Source organism: Heterocephalus glaber, unplaced genomic scaffold (genome assembly GCF_053883595.1).
Source record: "Heterocephalus glaber isolate CG9 unplaced genomic scaffold, H.glaber_assembly_v1.0 deba00001481, whole genome shotgun sequence".
NCBI lineage: Eukaryota > Metazoa > Chordata > Mammalia > Rodentia > Bathyergidae > Heterocephalus > Heterocephalus glaber.
In genome coordinates, this window is record NW_028258317.1 from 25,360,138 (window position 1) to 25,381,002 (window position 20,865).

The 20,865-nt window shown below is 35.1% G+C and overlaps 1 protein-coding gene across 4 annotated transcripts in view; it reads right to left on the reverse strand.

Annotated features, from left to right (window-relative positions):
* Ift74 (intraflagellar transport 74) overlaps positions 1-13,770 on the reverse strand; it is a 117,463-nt gene extending 103,693 nt beyond the window's left edge. Inside the window, exons 1-7 of one of the 4 annotated variants that reach the window (XM_021252937.2) lie at positions 13,574-13,770; positions 12,763-12,929; positions 11,114-11,249; positions 7,892-8,024; positions 5,198-5,246; positions 3,306-3,404; positions 3,077-3,137 (exon numbers count right to left, since the gene is read on the reverse strand). In XM_021252937.2, coding sequence (XP_021108596.2) covers positions 3,077-3,137; positions 3,306-3,404; positions 5,198-5,246; positions 7,892-8,024; positions 11,114-11,230 — 459 coding nt within the window. In that variant the 5' untranslated portion in view covers positions 11,231-11,249; positions 12,763-12,929; positions 13,574-13,770. The remainder of the gene's footprint in view (positions 1-3,076; positions 3,138-3,305; positions 3,405-5,197; positions 5,247-7,891; positions 8,025-11,113; positions 11,250-12,762; positions 12,930-13,573) is intronic. The other 3 variants (XM_021252935.2, XM_087183817.1, XM_087183818.1) reach the window with 3 other exon arrangements.
* Between the last annotated feature and the right edge of the window lie 7,095 nt (positions 13,771-20,865).

Below are 20,865 nucleotides of genomic sequence, written 5' to 3' on the forward strand. Positions count from 1 at the left end.
TAATTAGCCTGCATTAAATCAAGCTGCAACATAATACACATACCTTTTTTCTAAAATTCAAGTGTTAGACGTAGAGAAAATAATTTTTAAAATAATAGATTAAAATTTTAAATCAGCCAAGCAAAGTATAGTTTATACTTATTGGGTTTAAGCTGGAATGGATTTGACAAAGATTTCAAAGACAAAATCATCTGTATATTTATTCATTAAGTGCTAATGTAGTTTAATGGAGTCTGTTAAAGCCTCCATCTAGTAGTTAAAGGTCTATCAGTATTTCTATTATAAACCTCTATTTTCATGGGTTTCAATGTGCCCTTAAAAATATGCTAGGGCTGCAGCAGATAAATAATTTGAGGGCCTAGATTCAGTCTTTGGAACTAATTTTTTCCATGTTATTTAAATGATAAAATTGCATGGAGATAAATGTAGTTTTAATAAGGTTTAATCCCTTTGACTTTTTCCAAATCAGGAATAATCTATGGATATTGAGGTTCATAGGTGAAATATTCTTTGGCACATTTTGTAGACTTTTGACCACTTATTAAAATACTAAGTGGCCAAATGATAGAAAACTGCTCCCTACACTTGAGCAGTAAAAACATATTTGTAATTTTTAAGTAGTGTAGACTGATACCCAAATACCACAGACTCCTACTCTATCAAAAGATGACATAAAACCTGGCAATTTTCCCCAGCTGATATACTTCAGACCCTTCACATCATTCAAAGGCAATTTTGTGACTTAAATTTATAAATGGATTTTAATGACATGATCACCTTTGAAACATCCAACAATTTTTTATGCTCCCCTTCTACTGTCATGGATCCCAAAAGATCCATAGTACATACAATTTTGTCTGCAATATCCTTGAATATTTCTAACACTGTGTAATAATCCATGAGCAGCACAGAACTTGTATTCCAATGATCAGTTGCACAATTCCTGTTTTTATTTTGTCCTATTGTGCTCATCTTCTATGAAACAATAAGTGATTATTAGGGCTTGTTTTCCCTGCAAGTTCATTAAATGTAGAATGTTGTCTTTTTAAAAAAAAAAAAGAAAGGAAATGACAGCAACAGCTAACAGATTCTGTTCAGAGTCTGTTACATGCATTAACTCACTCACTAAATATTATGTCTACATTTGACAAAAAAATAAATTTAGGAACTAGGGGAGCCATAATTTGAACTACTATTTAGAAGTTAAAAGCAAATTACTTAGATGTAATTGATACTAAAAAATTAAGCTTTATTAATGTAATAATATATTAGTATACATCACAGTTTTTCATTTGCAATATATTGCATTTATATTTGCAAATATAATATATTTGCAATATAATATAATAAGTCCTAATCTTTATTTAATGCTAACTATACATCAGATACCTTGGTGCTTTCTACTTATCACGTATTAAACCTACAAACAGCATATTCTACATGTTATTATTATGTTTATCTGAAGTACTTTACCTAATACACTTCACTATAACTAAAAATCCTTTTTATCTAATGTCATTGCATACCTTGTAAAACTATTTTTCTCATATTTAGAACAGAATATCATTTACTAAAAGAAGTCCCACCAAATACAAGGTTCCAAAAAATGTTATACTAGATGGTATGATTCAGCAACTTTAACAATTACAATATACTATAATCAAAAGAAATTTATTTGTAAGCATAATGTAACAGTATCAAGTAGATAGTGAGATAAAAGTTTGGCACTTTCACTAAATTCAGATACCACTGCTGCTTAATGCAATCAAGAAGTTGGGAAGAGTCAACTCTGACACTAAAAATGTTCACAGCAGTACCATTACCTCAGTGATTAAGGCAGTTATCAGTGCTACCAAAATTATTGTTTCTTCTTAAAGTTCACATTGGCAAGCATCCTTGGTGGAACTGTTTGTTATATACTCTATTTCTACAGAATGCACACATGAACTACAACATAGAGATGGAGGTAATCTATGTGCTAAGTAAGTTATTTTTAATTTAATGATGGCAATGCTCCACACAAAGGTAAAAGAATCTTTTAAAAGCAACACTACTACCAGATGTGGTGGTGCACACCTGTAATCCTAGCACTTGGGAGGCTGAGGCAAGAGGATTTCTGCAAGTTCAAGGCAACCTAGGCTACACAGTGAGTTCAAGCCCAGCCTGAACTACATAGTGAGACCCTGCCACAAAAATAAAATAAAGCAACATCATTATTCACACTCAATAAATTCTCTTTTTTTTTTTTTTTTGGTACTGGGGATCGAACTCAGGACCTTGTACTTTCGAGGCAGGTGGCAGCACCACTGAGGTAAATCCCCAGCTCAAATTCTACCTATTTTTTAAATTATTATTTTAATATCATTAGGGTAGAAGGCATGTGTGTGTTTCTGTATTTATTAAGTTGTCATGGTTTATACCTAGATGTCCCCTAAGAGCCTCATGCACTCACAAGCCAGGATTTGGAATGTGATTGGCTGTGGGGGCTAATATCCAGTTTGCTGTTGGAGGTGGGTCCCTGTGGGTGTGGCCAGGGAGGCCGTATCTCCTTCCCAGATCCTCCTTGATCTCCCCTTGCTGCCTTGTGCCATGCCGTGAGCAGCTCTCCACTTCCAAGCCTCTCTGTCATGCTGCCTGGCCTTAGAGCCAGTCAACTGTAAGATGAAACTTCTACAAACTATGAACCAAAATAAACTTCCCCTCCTTTAATTTGTTGGTGTCAAGTATTGTGTCCCACTGACAAGGAAAGTAACTTAAGACATAAGTAAATACATTTTTTTTGGTACTGGGTATTGAACTGGGGACCTTGCAATTGCAAGGTAGGTAGCAGAGCCACTGAGCTAAATCCCCAGCCCTGCACTGAAAGAATACATAATGATCTATTCAGCCAAGTTATTTCTGGGGAGAGATGTATGGGAGAAAAGAAAGGGGCACTTTATTCTCTGCACTTTATATAGTCTCAGTCTTTCATAGGAAGTATATATTCATGTATTACTTCACATTTAAAACAATGTATCTTTAGGTGGTAAAAAAAAATGAAATTATTCAAAGGAAATTCTCAGAAAAGAGACATTACCATGTTGTAGTCTGCTAGTTGTCCTTGAAACTCTTTGATTCCAACAGCTAAAGTCTCTGCTCTGCAAACATAAAATAAATACATTTGTAAATACATAAATAAGTAGATGAACATTATAAACACAGGTAACTACAAATTCAGTATTCTCGCCATATACTCAATGTATACTGAATTAATATTTAGTAGTATGAATACATAAAAACCTTGCATATTTTAACTGTAAACTTACCTCTTTTCATATGACAAATACACTGAATTCTCTTGATTGTACATTTCTATTTCTTTTTGAAGTTTATTAATTTCAGTTGTAAGTTCACTTATTTTACTTCTAATTGAAAAGAAAAAAGAAAGTTAGCAATACTTCTAACCCAGAAAACTCTTTTTTAAATAAACTTTTCATAAATGTGTAACAATAATAGAAATGGTTTTTGCAAGCTTCATCTAAAAAAGGAAACATATCACTGGTTTATTTGACCAAGGGTATGGAATAGCCCATCCTATTCTACTCAACTTATAAAAAACTGACAATAGATTCTCTAAGAAAGATGAGATAGGATCAGAACGGATGCCTGGTTAAACTGTTATAATCCATAGACAGATGTAGATGCCTAACTCTAACCTTCATAGCTCCTGCTACAATTTCTTAATAGTAGCACCACTGACATTTCAGGTCAGTGACTAATATTTTGTGGTGGGAGGCTATCTTGTGCATACAGAATGTTTACCAGCATCCTTGATAAGGATGCCAGTAGCATCTCCGCACAACTCCAGTTCTGACAACCAAAAATGTGTACAGAAATTGCCAAATATTCCCCAGGGAGCATTAAGCACTCTGCTAGGCTAAACAACTACACAAACAGAACTATCCTTTGATACAGAAGCATAAATCCTGGAGAAGAGATGCAATGTAGTGATTAGCAATAGTTCTATTTCCTTTCCTTCTTTTGATTAAAAAGTGACTGAATATCAGATATTATACATCTGATGGCCTTAGTATCTTTTTTATTTTCTTAGCTTTGAAGATAGACAGAGGAAACCTATTCTTTTCCAGATGGTTGAGAAACAAAACCAAGAAGGACTAAAAAGGAATATAAGGCTTTTTGTGCATGATGGAAGGATGGATTAAATGAAATGGAACAGAGAAAGATGATGGGGATGACAAGTCAAGAAGAAAATAAAGTAAAATGAGAAAGTGAAGGTAGGACAGTTGGATACCTGAGCAGAGTAAAGGTAGGTAGAAAACAACAAAAAAAGTTCCTGATTTAAAAACTATACAATTACAGACATATAACAGCATATTGATTAAAATTAGGCCACATTTATGTAACTGACCAAATATATACTTAAGCAAAACTCTTGACTGATTAAGATATCATAAATAAGTATATACATATTTCTTATTAGGTATAATTGGTGGTATTTCAATAATATGAATATATTTCAAAATAATATAGAAACTTCAATCACTGGTACCAAAAAAAGAAAAGAATACAGAAAAAAACATAGAAAGCTATTTTTACTATGAGATGAAAACAGTGAACTTTAAATATGTTACAGTTTGAATGTTTGTGTCCCATCTAAAATTCATAATAAAACTAAATCCCATTCAACAGAATTAAGAAGTGGACTCTTTAGGTGGTGATTAGGCCATGAAAGTGCTGCTGTCACAGACGGGATTAGTGCTTTATGGAAGGGCTAGAGATCACTAAGTCGGCCATTTTTTGCTCTTCCATCATGTGACAACACCTACATGATGCCACTAATGAGGAACAGGCCCTCACCTGACATCAAACCTGCCAGCACTTTGATTCTGGATTTCCCACCTCCATGACCATAAGAAATAAATTTCTGTACAATATAAATTAACCAATCTCTCATATTTTGTTATAGCAGCACAGACTAAGACAAAATATACAGCTCACCTACATGCAAATACATAAAATTTAAATCCCCAGCCTAATTCTATTATCATATCTACCTTTGTAGTATAGCCAAATTAACAAGAGAGTATTAGAATACAAAATAATTCTTAGGAAAAAAAAAAAACAGGTTCTTACTGTAAAAAGTACCATAGTTAAAATTTCATGATCATGCATAGAAAGACATGTTTATTTAACATACCGAAGAAGTCCAAGATAATAAGATTTGTCTAAAATTTGCCTCTGGGGACCTAAAAAAAGGTTTTTTTAATGTTAGTGTGCTATTTCAAAATGCCACCAAAATAGTCCAAATCCAAAGTACAACCAGAAATACATGCGACAATTCTGTCACTCAATATTAATGTACCAATACATCAAGAAGAATCACTGAAATGGAAAAGACAACTAACAGCTTAGAATCATGACATAAGGGAAGCTTGAATTAAGATCACGAAGATGGATCTGGGTATGGTAGCACATACCTGTAATCACAGCACCCTGGGAGGCTGAGGAAGGAAGATCACAAGTTCAAGCCCAGCCTGGGCAACTTAGTGACTTAGTGAAACCCTGACTCAAAAAAAAAAAAGGAAAAGAAAAAGAAGAAAAAAGGGCCAATGTATATAGCTCAGTACGAAGGCCCTGGATTCAATCCCAACTACCGCCAAAACAAAACAAACAAAAAGATCACAAAGATGGGTCTTGAAGTGAGGCTGTTAAGACAACTGATAGACTGACTAAATGAAAACTTGGGTCTATGGAAGCCCAGAACAAAGCTGTCCAAAACAACTTAATGCAACAAAACATAATAGCATTATCTGCTAAAATATTCATATTTTAGCTATTGAGCACTTGAAATTCAGCAGGTGGTACTAGAGAAATGATTTTTATTTTACTTAATTTTAATTAATTTAAATTTGAGTAGCTATAAGCAACTATTGGCTATCTTATTGGAGAGTGTAACTATTTCTCAATGTGAGCAAGAGACTATGAGTTTTCAAATTTGTCCCAGAGATTTTTTTTTTTTTTTTTTTTGGTGTTGGATAGAACCCAGGGCCTCATACATGCTAGGCAAGTGCTTGGCTCTACCATAGAGCTACATCCCCAGTCTTCAGAATTTTTTTTTTAAATAATCTTATATTTCAGTAGGACTAAGAGAGGCTTTCTAGGTTAAATGTCCCAAACCTTGCAGGAAATGAAGTGCCCTGCAAAGTGTGAGAGGTGAGGCCAGGGAGTACATCCCATTCATGAGGTCCACGCTAAGAAGAGAGAGGGAACATCTTACTACAACAGGAAATGGGACAAAAGCAAGTGAAAACAAAAGTCACAACAGATAGGGTTGCATAGTTAATAGAACTGTGAGCCTTTGAACTATGTTGGTAGAAACTAATAATCTTAAATGATACTGGTTCCATTTTAAAGGATAACTATATAGTAATAAACATGTAATAAATCCTCTATAGAATTTTACTATGATTCTACTTGTAATATTTTTGAATAAGTAATATTAAACATAAGCACATCTGTCAATATAAGACTAGATAAATGATTACAGAATTTTGACTCATTTTTAACACTACTGATCACTATTAAATAAACATGTCTAAAAGAATCAATTCATTTTTAATATTTAGTGAGCTAAATGGTGTTGTAAGAAAATTTAAGCTAGGTGTGGTGGCACACACCTGTAATCTTAGCACTCAAGGAGGCTGAGGCAGGAGGATCTCAGGTTCAATCCCAGATTTCATGATTAGTGACTCAGTGAGACCCTGTCTCAAAATAAATAAAAAAGGGTTGGGAATCTAGCTCAGTGAGAAGGCCCTGGATTCAATCCCCACTGCCACAAAAAGGAGAGGAGGGGAGAGGAGGGGAGGGGAGGGGAGGGGAGGGGAAAGGGGAAAATCTCCTGAAAAGCATGACATTATAAAAAATATAGTCACCTCTCACTGTTTGTAGGAGACACCTTGAAAGACTCCCATATGGATGTCAAAATACAGGGATATTCAAGTTCTTTATATAAAATGGTATAGTGTTTGTATATAACACATGCACATTATCACATATATTTTAAATAATTTCTAGTTTATCACACCTAATACAATGTAAATGCTATGTAAATAGCTGTTTTACTGTATTACTTAAAGAATAATGACAAGAAAGTCTGTATATGTTCAGTATAGATGCTTGGTTTTATTTGTTTTATTTTTTCTATGTTTGAGCTGCAGTTATTGAATTTGCAGATGTAGAACTATAGAAACAAAGGGCCAACGGTAGTATGACATCTTAAAATAAATTTTTTACCAACAGAATATCTTCAGCCCTGATAAAGCATTTGTTGCACATAAAGAAAACAAAAAAATTCTTTATTAAAAAGTCTATCAAGTTTTGGCTTATATATATCACAGATAAAATTTATGAATCATAACATATAGTGCATCATTATGCCTTTCTAAACAGTGGCCCAATGAAAGACTCATTATAGAGCTACACGTTAGCCTCCTTTCTATACTTTAGCTGTATCACTGAGTATTAATTTCAGAAAAAAGTAACATTTTTGACTCTTCCTTAATGCAGGTATTTTAAGAGTGTCATTTTGATAAGGAAACTATCAAAAAATATTTCAGAATATTTCTACATGGTATAAGAAGTTTAATTTTCAATCTTGAATTTTTCTCCAAATTATTTCAAATTTCTACAATTATAAAAAAGTTCTGCATTCAGAAAAATGAAAATCAAAACAGCTCATATATATATGACTTTCTAGTTTACGATGCACTTTCACATTCATCCTGTTGTAACAATTTTGTAAGGCAATGAAAAAGAACTACATGCTGTAATTCTGACTTAGTAGTAAGGTACTGTAATGCTTTTCATACAAAATACACTCATTTACAGCTACCTTTCATCCCAGTCTTCATTCCGCTCAACCCTTGCTGTGTGACAGGACGGTCAGCAACTCTGATCTGAGATGACAGAACCCCGCCAGTCCCCAAGGGGCCACGAGAGCCTGGTCTTGCTGTTCCAGGTGGCGTCTAAATGATGACAAGATTTCACTTTTCTCAAACAGAAAGAAAACAATTGTACCTTCTACTCTTATAAGATTACAAAGAGAATTTTTGAAAAAAATTAAAATTCTATACAATTGATAAAATAGTCCTTATGTTTTTTCAATATGTAAAATATACTATTCAATGTTATTAAATAAGTTTCTTCAACATTTGAAATTCTGTGGCTATACTGTATTTTATTAAAACTTTAAATTCTATGTGTAGACTATTTATAATATTTCAGTACTGGAAAGGAACTGAATGTCCACAAAAGGAAATGGTTAAATAAGTTGTAGTATATAATAAAGTAGTTTACCGAACACCATAGTATTCATAATTTTATTTTTGTTAAAAAGGCTAGAAAATCATTAAAAATAGTAACAATGGGGCCAGGGATTTAGCTCAGTGGTTCTGCCACTTGCCTCGCTAGCGCAAATTCTCAAGTTTGACCCCTGGTACCAAAAAATAAAGTATCAATAGTTATTTCTACATATTGTAGTTGATTTTTATTTTCTCCTTTACATAATTTGGTGATTTCATCATTATAATGAACATAGATTATCCTTCAAAATCAATTTTTTTATTTTTTATTAGATTTTGAGATATGGTCTCACTAAGTTGCCCAGGCTGAGCTCAAACTTGTGATTCTCCTGCTTCAGCCCAGAGTGCTGGGATTACAGCCATGTGCCACCACGCCCCACTATGAGTATGTATCATATGAAAAATAAACTGGACATAATTCCATCACAAGATGGCCATGTTGGGGCAGGGGATTTAGCTCAGTGGTTCCACTGCCTACCTTGCAAACGCAAGGTCCCAAGTTTGATCTCCAGTACCCCCCCAAAAAAAGTCTAGAAAATATACACCACACTGATGATAGTGATTATCCCCAGAATAGGATGGAACTGACAATTCTCCATCATTTGCATGTTTTATAATGATACTATTTTCAAAACTAATACCATTAAAAAAATAAAGTACCTGACAAACAGGAGGAAGAGAATGTCAGATTCTTTTATAAATATTACATTAACAAGCATCAATTCTCACTAAAATAAAAAAAGATACCCTAGCTTAGTACCATATACTGTATAAAAAGACTTCAGAAAAACCATTTCTGTCTAGAGGATGATAATGTGGTAATTACCTGAAACTCAAGAAAACCTGAAAGCTTTAGGAAAACCCAGTTACCTCAAAATTTTTCTGTACCCCCTCTGAAAAATGCTGTCCTCTTAAAATGAAACATAGGACTCAGTAATATCTGTTTTACTGGAGTTTTAGTATTATCCCTATATACCTGCCAAGTTAGTCAAAAGCATCTGTGTGAAAACACTATGGACAATTTCATATATTCATGTCTTTCCATTTAATTTTTCTATGCACATACATAAATGTATGCTTGCATGCTAAACTGGAATTGTCCTGCTTTTTTCTTAATACTGTATTATGAAAGTATATTCTTTCATCAAATGTATTTCTAAAAAATTTTTGAGATAGATTTCTTACTATATAGTCCTGGCTGGCCTTGAACTCATGATGTAGCCCAAAACAATCCCCCTGCCTCAGCCTTCCTAGTGCTAGGATTACAGGCATGCACCACCACATCCAGCTGGAAATTAATGACTACCTAGTAGACTACTATAATGACAAACATATCATAATTTAAGATTCACATTATAAGGTCATTTAGGTTGTTTCCAAATTTTCACTATTAGATAATGAAATGTAGTAATTCTCTTTACAGGTTTTAAACTGTAATATTAAAATTAGCAGTTTGTAAACTTTATCCGACTTTTTAAAATGTGGTGTTTCTTGGGCCAGGGATTTAGCTCAGTGGTTCTGCCACCTGCTTCGCAAGTGCAAGGTCCCGAGTTCAATTCCCGATACCAAAAAAAAAGTGGTGTTTCTTATTGATTTACTGACTTACAATACTATATTACATTAAGAAGTTTTTAACATTTTCTAGAGTTTGTTTCCAGGTTGTAGCAATCTGAATAGTTTCACTAATACTCATAGTATACTTTTATATTAGGCTATTACACTTTTCTTTTTTTGCCTTTAAAAATCATTCTTGATGAATTTTGGAATAGTTTTATAATGATGTTCAGCCCAGTCCAGAGAAAAATCTCAAGAAGTTTGGTTGGACATAAAGTTTATAGCCTTAATGTAGAAAGAGCTCAGCCAGACATAATGACACACATCTGTAATCCCAGCATTCAGGAGGCTGAGGCAGGAGGATTTTGAGTTTGAGGCCAGCCTCAGCCACACAGTGGGTTCAAGACCAGACTGAACTACATAGCTAGATGCAGTCTAAAAAAATAAAAATTAAAAAAAAGCTAGAGAGAGATACCATTTATAAATAAGCAAAGGTTGCTTTTTAAGATTCTGAATCCTAGGTATGCTTTTCTACCAGTTTATTGCTTCTTTTTTAGTTTTTTAGTGGTATTTTAAAGTTTTTAGAAATTCAAATATATAAATCTAAAAAGCTTTCCTTTCCATTGTTTGGAGTTTCTGTCATTATTATAAAGCTCTAGTTCACATCAAGTTTATATACAATCTTGACTATATTTTCCCCTAATACAGTTATGGTTTCATTTTTAAAACATCAAGTTTCTGTTTTAAATTTTTATTAGTATACATTTGATACTGTAATGAAAAAGATGTGAAGGGGATCAAAAATGTTTTCAAATAAATGATTTATTAGTTTTCCAAATGTTCTCAGAAATACTCTGCCTTTATCACTTAATTTAATGTCACCTTAATAATTAACTAAATTCTTACATATGCTTGATTCTATTTCTAGCCTATTCCATTTAATTTGATTGTGGCCATACCATACTACTTAAATTATTATAGCTTTAAAACAAATTTGTGAATCAGCAATAGTAGGTATCATCCTTAGTGTACTGAGATTCCCCCACATTTATAGTTTTAGATGATTCTCCCAAAAAAAGGTTTATATCATGTCCTTACAAAATAAAGGAATTTTTAAAAAATAGAATTTTTATTATATAGATTTCTAGCTTCTACTAGAACATATACAGAAGAGTTCAATAAATTTGTTTTAAACTTACTCCAGTTGCCACTCGAATATTTCCTGATGGAGGTCGTATTCCAGAAGGAGGCCTTCCTGTCAACCCAATTCCACCTCGTGAAACAGGGCGGGATGAAGATTTGTGATTACTGGCCATTGTCTGCTCACTTAAACCACTGAAAACAATAAATAGTTCAATTATCCTTGGATGTCTTTTACAGCAAAACACTAGTGGCCCATCTTAGCCTTCCTTCAAACATTTAATTCATGATGATTTTTCTTGCAAATAGCCATTCCAGGTACCATTACGAGACTAAGCCTACTTTAATTTTGTTCAAATTTGACATTACTGCTCCACTTAGAACTATAGGATTATTTATTACAACATTCCTTCCTCATCTATTATCTTACCAAAATTTGAGACCCTCTAAATATCTCTCCTTGATGTTTCTGATTCTTTTGTTTGTTTGGGTTTTTTTTGGTACCGGGGATCGAACTTGGGTCCTTGCGCTTGCAAGGCAGGCGGTGGAACCACTGAGCTAAATCCCCAACCTGACATTTCTGATTCTTAATCATCATTTCTATCTAACCTCTGTTTCTGCCACTCTCAGCAAATGATTTGATTTCCTAATCTAAGAAAATTAGGACATATAGTCCATCACCTTTGGAGCACAAAATTTACATTCATCCCATCCTCCAATCTCAAGAGTCATCCCACCTCTCATTCAAGATCAATCTCTATTCTGATTTCTCCTCTTGACCCCATTACCTTTGGGACACTATCCTTCCCAGCTCCTTTGGGGCATTACCTCCACTCTCCCTGATATATATAAATTTTCTCCCTTCTTTCAGCCTATTATCACACTGAACTGCATTTCTTAACCACACAAATGAATTTCTTGGTCCTGCACTCACCTCTAAGTCAGTCTCAAATATTCTTATGGGCTCAAAGTAGCGGGGGGGACTACATACTCAGCCACTCAAACTCTTAAAAGTAGCCTATTTTCATGAGCTTCTAAGTTCCCAGATTTCCATTCGAACAACCTATGCTAACATCACCAGGGATGTAGATGTCACCTGTTACTGTGTCCATCCTTAATGAAATCATCTCCCTAACACTTGCCTCTTTGGATTCTCCCTTTTTAGTCTCTGAACTTATTCTACCTGCCCTTAAATAGCATCATTCCCCAGGTACCATCCGTGGCCTATTTTTCTTTCTTCTCTCTAAGCTCTCCTAGAACCACCTCATCCATACTCAGGGTTTTAACAATTCATAAGTTCACAACTCTGTATCTCCAGCCCTAACACACTCAAATATAACTACCTAACATCTCAGACATTGTCTAAATATTTCAAAATAAACATATGTAAATCTAAGTGCAGTATCATCCCCCAAAATGTGCTCTTCTTCTTGGTACCATTTCCTGCTCACAAAAGAAAGAAACTTCATCCTTGATTTCTCCTCCCTCTCACTCCCCATACCTAATCACTTGGTCCTACTGATTTTATTCCTAAATGTTTAACATGTACCTCTTCCTTTCTATATTCCTCCAGCACTGGCCAATCTGGGGTCTCACTGACTCAAGCAGATTATATCAGCCTCCTAATTAGCCCCCTTACCTAACATGCGTCTCACCTAATATCTTAAGACTCTAGGAATCCTTCTACGACCACTCTATAACCACCTACCTGCACCTTCTTTTTCCAAAAGCTAGTACAGCAAATCCTTTGTTTCCAGCAAAAATAGTCACTGCACTGTTTTTCAGGTAACTTTCAGAAAATGTACAATATACTTCCACCTGATTTTCTTTGCCACTGGTTTACTATAGTGGAAAAGGCTTAATATAGCATCAGTCCTAGCAGGGGTTAAGAAAAAAAGAGAAGAGTGGCACTAGTAAACTTTGGGAATACCAAACATTCACACAAGCCCATCCTTTGGTTCCAGAAAGATTAGGGACACAAACTCTACCTCTGACAGTCAACAGCTGCGTAATTTTGACACATCACTTAATCCTTCTGGATGTGTTTCCTCGTCTCTAAAGCAGATGTATGGCCAGGAGCCCTACCTTGCAGGGTTGTGAAGATTATACACATTATATGAAAAACATCTGACTCCTAATTATTATTACTAGCATTTGCTTCCCTAAGCTAACCACTCACATATGTGTAGTAGCAAGTCGTTAAGTCCTTTCCTCTGCGACCAAGAGGCAGAAATCTACCACAGTACTCGGTAAAATCCCTCAGCGCACAATGACTTCTCTGAGGCTCTTGGTTACTTCCCCGTGGTCTTGGCGTGGCGATCTCCTCAGGAGATGGATGGAGGAGATACGTGATCTTTTGCCCAAAGAGAAGTGAGAACTTCCCTGGCCAGGCGAAGAGCCCGACGCTAACAGCTTTGGGCAGAATAATGCGAATTTGTTTTGTTGGAGCGATCAGGATCGCCTACGAGAGGCAGCTGGCAAGGAAGGAAGGGAGAGGGATGTGACCTAAGATTTCTCACCTCCGCCGGCGCAGAAGGGCAGCCGCAGGACTCCGGAGCGCTCCAACCACTCTCAGAGGCCGTCACAGTTGAGGATTCCACAGGCACTCGTAGCCTACTCACAGCTTCCGGTTCACCTCAGATCAGCTTTCCAGGGCCCTCAGGCCTAACAGCTAGCTTCTGCGCGCCTGGCGTATCCCGGCAACGAGGGCCGAACTGAAAAAGATCCCTCCTCCTGATTGGCCAATCCTCCGTCTCCGATCCCCGTAGCAACAAACTGAGAGAAAGAGAGCGATCAACGTGTTATCGCGATGTTTGAGAAGTAACTTCTGTGGGATTTTTTTTTTTTTTCCTGATTTCTCAATTGTTTTTCGGAAGAAATGGAAAACAGCAAGTTAACTAGAAAACAGAAGAGAAGATTGTGTTTAAACGCCTTGGTTGTCTTTTCCTTTTTCTCTTGTGAGAGAGGATCCTTAGTGTGGCCCAGACTGGCCTCGAACTCGCCATCCTGCCGCCCCAATCTCCTGAGTGCTGAGATTATGGCACTGTGCCATCACGCCCAGGTCCGTTGTCATGATTTTCTTGATAAAGGAACTTATAAGTGCCTTTCCTGAACTGATGTTATATCGCTAAATAACTGCCTGTCTGCTACCACGCAGTGGGTTATATAAGACTATTCTGAGGTTATAAGTAGAAGGCAGTACATTACACAATTTTTTTAACTCTTAATTTGTCTCAGTTTTCCCTCCTGTTACTGCATAACTCAGACATTAAGTATGGGTGCGATTCTATCACCATCTATTCTGATTGTGGTATTTTGAAGCGTCCCTTCACTAGAGTTCTTTGATATAAGTGTGGAAGGCTATGAATTAGATGAAAAGTGTTCTTATAAAATTTATTTTTTAAAAAATTTAGAAATTACTTACAATCACCGCTTTGTACAAAAATAACTTGGAAACTACTTCGTCCCAAATCCCACTTTTCTAATAAAATAACATATACTTCGTTTTCTCCAGTCTTCATACAGACAGCAAATGTAATTGCATATAAATTGATATTTCAATATCTTGCCCTAGGGCTGGGGATGTGGCTCAGTGGTGCTGCATCTGCCTGGCAAGCGCAAAGTCCTGAGTTCAATCCCTGGTACCGAAAAAATACATACATACAGATAGATAGATAGATAGATAGATAGATAGATAGATAGATAGATATAGATATAGATATATATAAAATCTTAACATTATTTCCAATTTATATATATATATTATTCACATCCAGATTTATTCTCATATATGCCTGCCTTCAAGGAGTTTAAAACCAGTGCAGTGCAAAATGTAGTAATGTCTTGCAACTCTATTCTTCCTTAACATTTATAAAATGCTTTCATGTACTTATCTCATCTGGGCCTGACCCATGTTCAGTAGTCATTTGTTGTCCTTTTGCTCACTTTGGAGCTAACCAGTTTTGACAGGGTTCCTCCCTTACTGCTCCATCCCTATAGTAAATGAAAGTGACTGATACCAGCTTTCCTAGTCTTCCTTATTTCTGAGGCATAAGCATATTATTTGCTAGACATGCCAATCTAGTCTGATGCACACACCCCAAAGGTGAATGAGAACCAGAAGCAGGCCTTCGTGGAGTCTTTTCAAGGAAAGGTGACAGCCTCAGTTACTACATCCAGGTTCTAAGACTGCAAAGGTCTATCAGCAGCGGTCAAGGGAGAGCTTGAGTATGTTAGTGCAAGCTGTAGTGCTTGTGCTTAGAGGCTTTATTGGGAGCAGAACTCTAGCCTATTTCTCCAGCCTCCTGGAGTGTCTGTGAGCTATGTCATGACTTTTAATAAATTTCTGCTCTTAAATCACTCATAAATGGTTTCTGTTGCTTCCAATTAAGAACTCTAACAGATCTAACAATTGAAACTAGCAGAACAGACACTATTGTTCAAATTTCAAAGAGATACATAATTTGCTTAAAATCACTTGAGTAAAAAGGAGTATCTCTATTCCCATAGCCTTTTCATGATGAAAAAGTATAGAATAGGAATACATCTCACTTATTAGCCTTTTCTTTCAAGTAGGCACTACCTTACTTAGCATGACCATTTTTTATCGGGTTCTATTATTTTTGTTTCACTTCAGTTTTGTGGTTCTAGGGATAAAAACCCAAGCCTCATATATGCTAGTAAGTATTCTACCACTGAGCTACATCCCAAGCCTCTGGTTCTGTTGTTTCTAAGATACAGGTACTTGCCAGACATTGTGGCACACACCTGTAAACCCAGTACTCTGGAACACTGAGACAGAAGGATGCCAAGTTCAAGCCTAGCCTAGGCAACTTGGCAAGACCCAGTCTCAAAAGGGGCTCAGGATGTATCAAGTGTGAAAGTTCTGGATTCAATCCCAAATACCACCAAAATATATATCAATAATAACAATCATCATCATCATCATCATCATCATCATCATCATCATCATCGAGGGCTCAGAGGAGCCTGGCTAGAGTTCAGTTAAGGAGAATCTTTGTTGGTGTTTCTTATTATTTGTGACTACCTGAAGAGTTTGCATTCCTTGAGAGAAGAATCATCTTTATTTTATACCGTAAGTGCCTGCCATAGTGAGTGTCTTACAGTAAATACTCTTTAAATGAATTAACCTAAGGACTGCAGTGAAATCATAAGAACTCAGCCACAGTGAAGCAACTGAGACTCTTCATAATTAAAAAGAGGTTCAAAAGTTGAATGAAATTTGAGTCCCTTGCCAAATATGGTGATCATAATGTAAAACAAGAAACCTAACTTTGCTCTGAGGATGTACACCTGCAAGCTTATTCTCTTCATATATTTGTATTGTACAAACTTTTTAAAAGCAAAAATATAAAAGGTGTGTGTTGTGTTTGTACTTTTGTTTTCCCTACTTCTCAGACATGTTGAGAATCATGGATAAAACATGCCATGGTTTTAGAATTGTTGACATGTAAATTATGTGTATTTATGTTGTAACATATTTAATCATGTATATTTGTTTTATATTTATTTTTGTAGCACAAGTGTGTGAAGAAACAATTCTGCAAATGTATTTTATAAAAATAAACACAGCGATAAGTTACTTTATCTTTTGATTTATTTACTTTGAGGTAATATAAACTAATTTTTAAATTTTGTTGCTTATGAAATGCCAATTAAATTTTAAAACTTAACTCTGTAAATTAAACATTAAAAATCATTTCTGTATTTTATCTGAAAATATCTGTACATTTTAATGTAAACATTTTAATACTGAAGAATTTCATGATGCAATTAATTAGCATGAAAAGAATATTTGATAGTGGGATGGCAATTCCTAATTTAAAAAAGGATTATAATACAATGACTTAAATATGATACATATTGTTTAATGTTTCTTGCTGGTTTTTGTAATCAAGAAAATATTAGAGCTCTATTAAGTAGGCAGGTAAACTATGTCACAATTATTTAATATTGTTTTGGAGAATTGTGCCTAAGGCAATGAAAAGAAAAAAATAATTATAATTACAACATAAATTGCAGAGTTAAAATAGCCACAACCAGCCCAATAGAAAAATGGAAAAAAGTATGGAATAGATTATTCATAAAGAAATCCATATGATCAACAAAAATGGAAATAAGCTCAACTTCATTAAAGTTGGGGAAATGGAAAAATTAAAACAATAACCAAAGAGTTGGTTAAAAAAAAATAGCACCTACAAACGCAGGTAGAAAATTCTCAGGTGTTATTAATTAGAGTATAAATGATATTAACAGTAACATAGCAATATCTTAGAATTAACATTTAAATTCACTGGTAACCTAACTTTGGGGGAGAAAATTAAGTAAGACTTAGAGAAAGTATCAGAATTGAGTTAACCTTTAAAAAAGGAAATAAAATAATTCCTAGCAAAATTTTGAAGGTTGAAACAATGCACATTTTTGCTTTGAAAACTTTACTAGGTACAACGTAAGCTCTTTCCATCTCTATAAGCCTTTTTTTTTAGATATTTCTCTTATGCAAATACATAGCTGAATTTTTTTAATACAGTTTAGTAACTGCTCTACCCTAATTTGTTTACATTTATTATTATTTCTGGTATATTTTACTATTTGTTTTTATAGTTCAATTGGATTTATGTGTACTGATTTATTTTGTATCATGTGCCATATTGTAACTGCTTTCCTTTTTCTCCTTCCCTTCCCCTTCCTTATTAAAGGGTGTTTCCTGTAAAAAAAAAAAAAAAAAAGATGTTCAGAATTCAAACCTAGGCATCACTTTCTTTTAGAAGGATTTACTTTACCCCTGCTGTACAACTTATCTTTGTTTTTCCTTTTCTGCCTTTGCTTCTGTTCCAGCAATTTTCAACCAAAGATCTCAGCCTCTATTTTTATACATGTTGTATGTCAAGATTTCTTAATTATTTATAATTTTCTTCATCATTACTATCTATTTATGTATTGTGGTGCTGGGAATTGAACCCAAGGCCTCATGCATGGTAGGCTACTATTTTACACTGAACTACACCCTCAGCCCTCACTGCTACTTTCTTAGGACCTCTGTGGCCTCATATGTGTGTATTACCTTCTCCTTGTGAATCTTTTGGTTTCTTCTTTCTATTGCCACATTATCTTACCATATTCAAAATTTTCAGTGGAAGTAAACCAGATTCAGCCAAATAATTGCAGGCTATATCCCTGGTCTTGTTGGCCTATCGGTCATTTGAATATCCCTGGATAGGAAGACCTGGCCAAGAAGAGATTACTTATTACATCAACTGAAACAGAAAATTAGATACACTGCTGGGAGCATCTATGGAAAGAAAATGGCTGTTAAAATTCAAATGTGTGTGTCCGTTGAACCAGGACGTTGAGGAATTCAGCATACAATATATTCATTTTGAATTCATGTCTATAGAATACATATAATCATAACCATGGTTATTCATTTGTTATAGTAAAAGATTAGGAAAAATCTAAAGACACTGATTGAATAATATCATAGCCATAAAAATCACAGATGATTTGGCTATTAAAAATAAGGTATTTTGGTACCAGGGATCAAACTACTCAGAACATTGTGCTTTTGAGGCAGGGAACAGAACCACTGAGCTAAATCCCCGGCCCTGTTTTTTGTTTGTTTGTTTGTTTGTTTTGGGGGGGTTCTTTTTGGTACTGGGGATTGAACTCAGGACCTTGCGCTTGTGAGGCAGGCGTAGGAACCACTGAGGTAAATACCCGGCCCTAAAAATAAGATATTTTGGATAGACAAGAAGATTAAAAATATTTCTAGTCAGTATTATAATAGAAAGCCTGCATAAATATTTACGTTGTCCCAGCTCTGAACTTGTTTCTTCCTCTATAAGAGTTTTATCCCATCTTGTCATATCAAATGTATAATTTTAGTTTTATTCTAAGAAATAAATTGTACTAGCTTTGAGGGAACACAGACAAACAAAAAAAGCGTAAGGGAATTGGCTAAACCACTTTTTAGAGACACCTGACTATCTTTGAAAGGCAAGCCATATAGATCCAATTCTATAATATAGTACTGATGTCTGAGAATATAGTATAATATAGTACTAATGTGGAACTGATGTCTGAAAATAATAGTACAAAGATTTTATTTCTATCTAGATAGGTTGGTGGGATGTATTCATTGTAATATATGTAATTTTTTTTTCTTTTTTTTTGGTACCAGGGATCAAACTCAAGTCCTTGTGCTTGCGCAGCAGGCGGCGAAACCACTGAGCTAAATCCCCGGCCCAATATATATGTAATTTTTAAAAGGACTGTTTAACTTAAAATCTTCAGTTTGTAGACTACTATAGTCAATATACAATAATGCATAAAAGCTTTCTTTTGCCATTAAACATTATATATCATTTTTTTAAAAAGCTCCTGGGCTAAGGATGTAGCTCAGTGATTGAACAATGATTACCCAGCATCCACAAGGTCCTAGGTATTGATCCCTAGTTGTGGGTGGGGTGGAGGGGAAGGGTATCCTTATGGGGATAAATTTAGAAGGCCAGAGTTAACATAAAAATTATTTTAGGACCGGGGATTTAGCTCAGTGGTTCCGCCACCTGCCCCACAAGCGCAAGGACCCAAGTTCGATCCCTGGCACTAAAAAAAAAAAAAAAAAAAAAAAAAAAGTGTAGAAAAATTATTTTAAACTGAAAACATATGAGATTCACCAGATGAGGAGAAAAAGCTTCTCAGAGCTTTCCTTATCTTAATAAAAGCAGCAATTTCCAGGCAACAAGGCCACCATAAATCTTCTGATTTGTAACCCTGAAGATACTGGAAAGATATTCAAACCTATATAGAGATATGTATAGATTGTCTGTTCTCCTGAAATTCCATGTCTTTCTTAAAGAAAACCATTTGAATTTTTGATAGAAACCATTACACAGGACTGGGGATTTAGCTCAGTGGTTCCACAACCTGCTTTGCAAACACAAGGTCCCAAGTTTGATCCCTGGTACAAAACGAAACCATTACACATTACACACACACACACACACACACACACACACACACCCCTCCCTTTTCCCTAGTAAGTTGGATGTATAAGCCCTTAACTATTTGATGAGTCAGCTCCTTCTTTTACATGCTCTCATATGCACACAAATTATTTTCTTCCTGTTAATCTATGTTTTGTCAGTTCAGTTTGTAAGTTCTCCAGAAACTGAACATGAGAAGCAAGAGAAAGCAATTATTTTTCTTTCCCTGCAATATGGAAAGTGACCCAACATGTATGGTGAAGTAGTCAAAGCTCATATATCCCCACATCTATATAAATGATCTTTGGGAAGTATACAGGAAACCAATAACAACAATTGTCCCAGGGCAGAATACTAGATGGCTAGGATTTGAAAATTGGCATTTTACTTCCTTTAAATCATCCTTTATTCCAGAAAACCTTCAGAGAGGAGGAGAAATTTCTCTTCGCCCCTAGAATTCTATCAGTATCACTTTTACACACAAGCCAAATTTCATTGCTCTTAAAGATTTCTTGCTTTAGCTTGCCTAACTTTTTCCTTCTAAGTTACCAGCCCTGGAGTATATTGACCTTAACTTTATTTTCATTTAATTTGTATTACCGTTATTTTATAGTGAATCTAGGCGTTTTTACTGTCATACTGAAGGTATCATACTGAGAAAAAAAAAACTGTAAGGTAGGCCAGGAGTGACACCCCTGAAATCCTAGCTACTCAATGAACTTCAAAGAGGAGAGACGGAAATGTGAAAACTGAAGCCAGAGTAGACTCTGAAGAAGGATAAGCGATCAACACAGGAACAAGAAAGT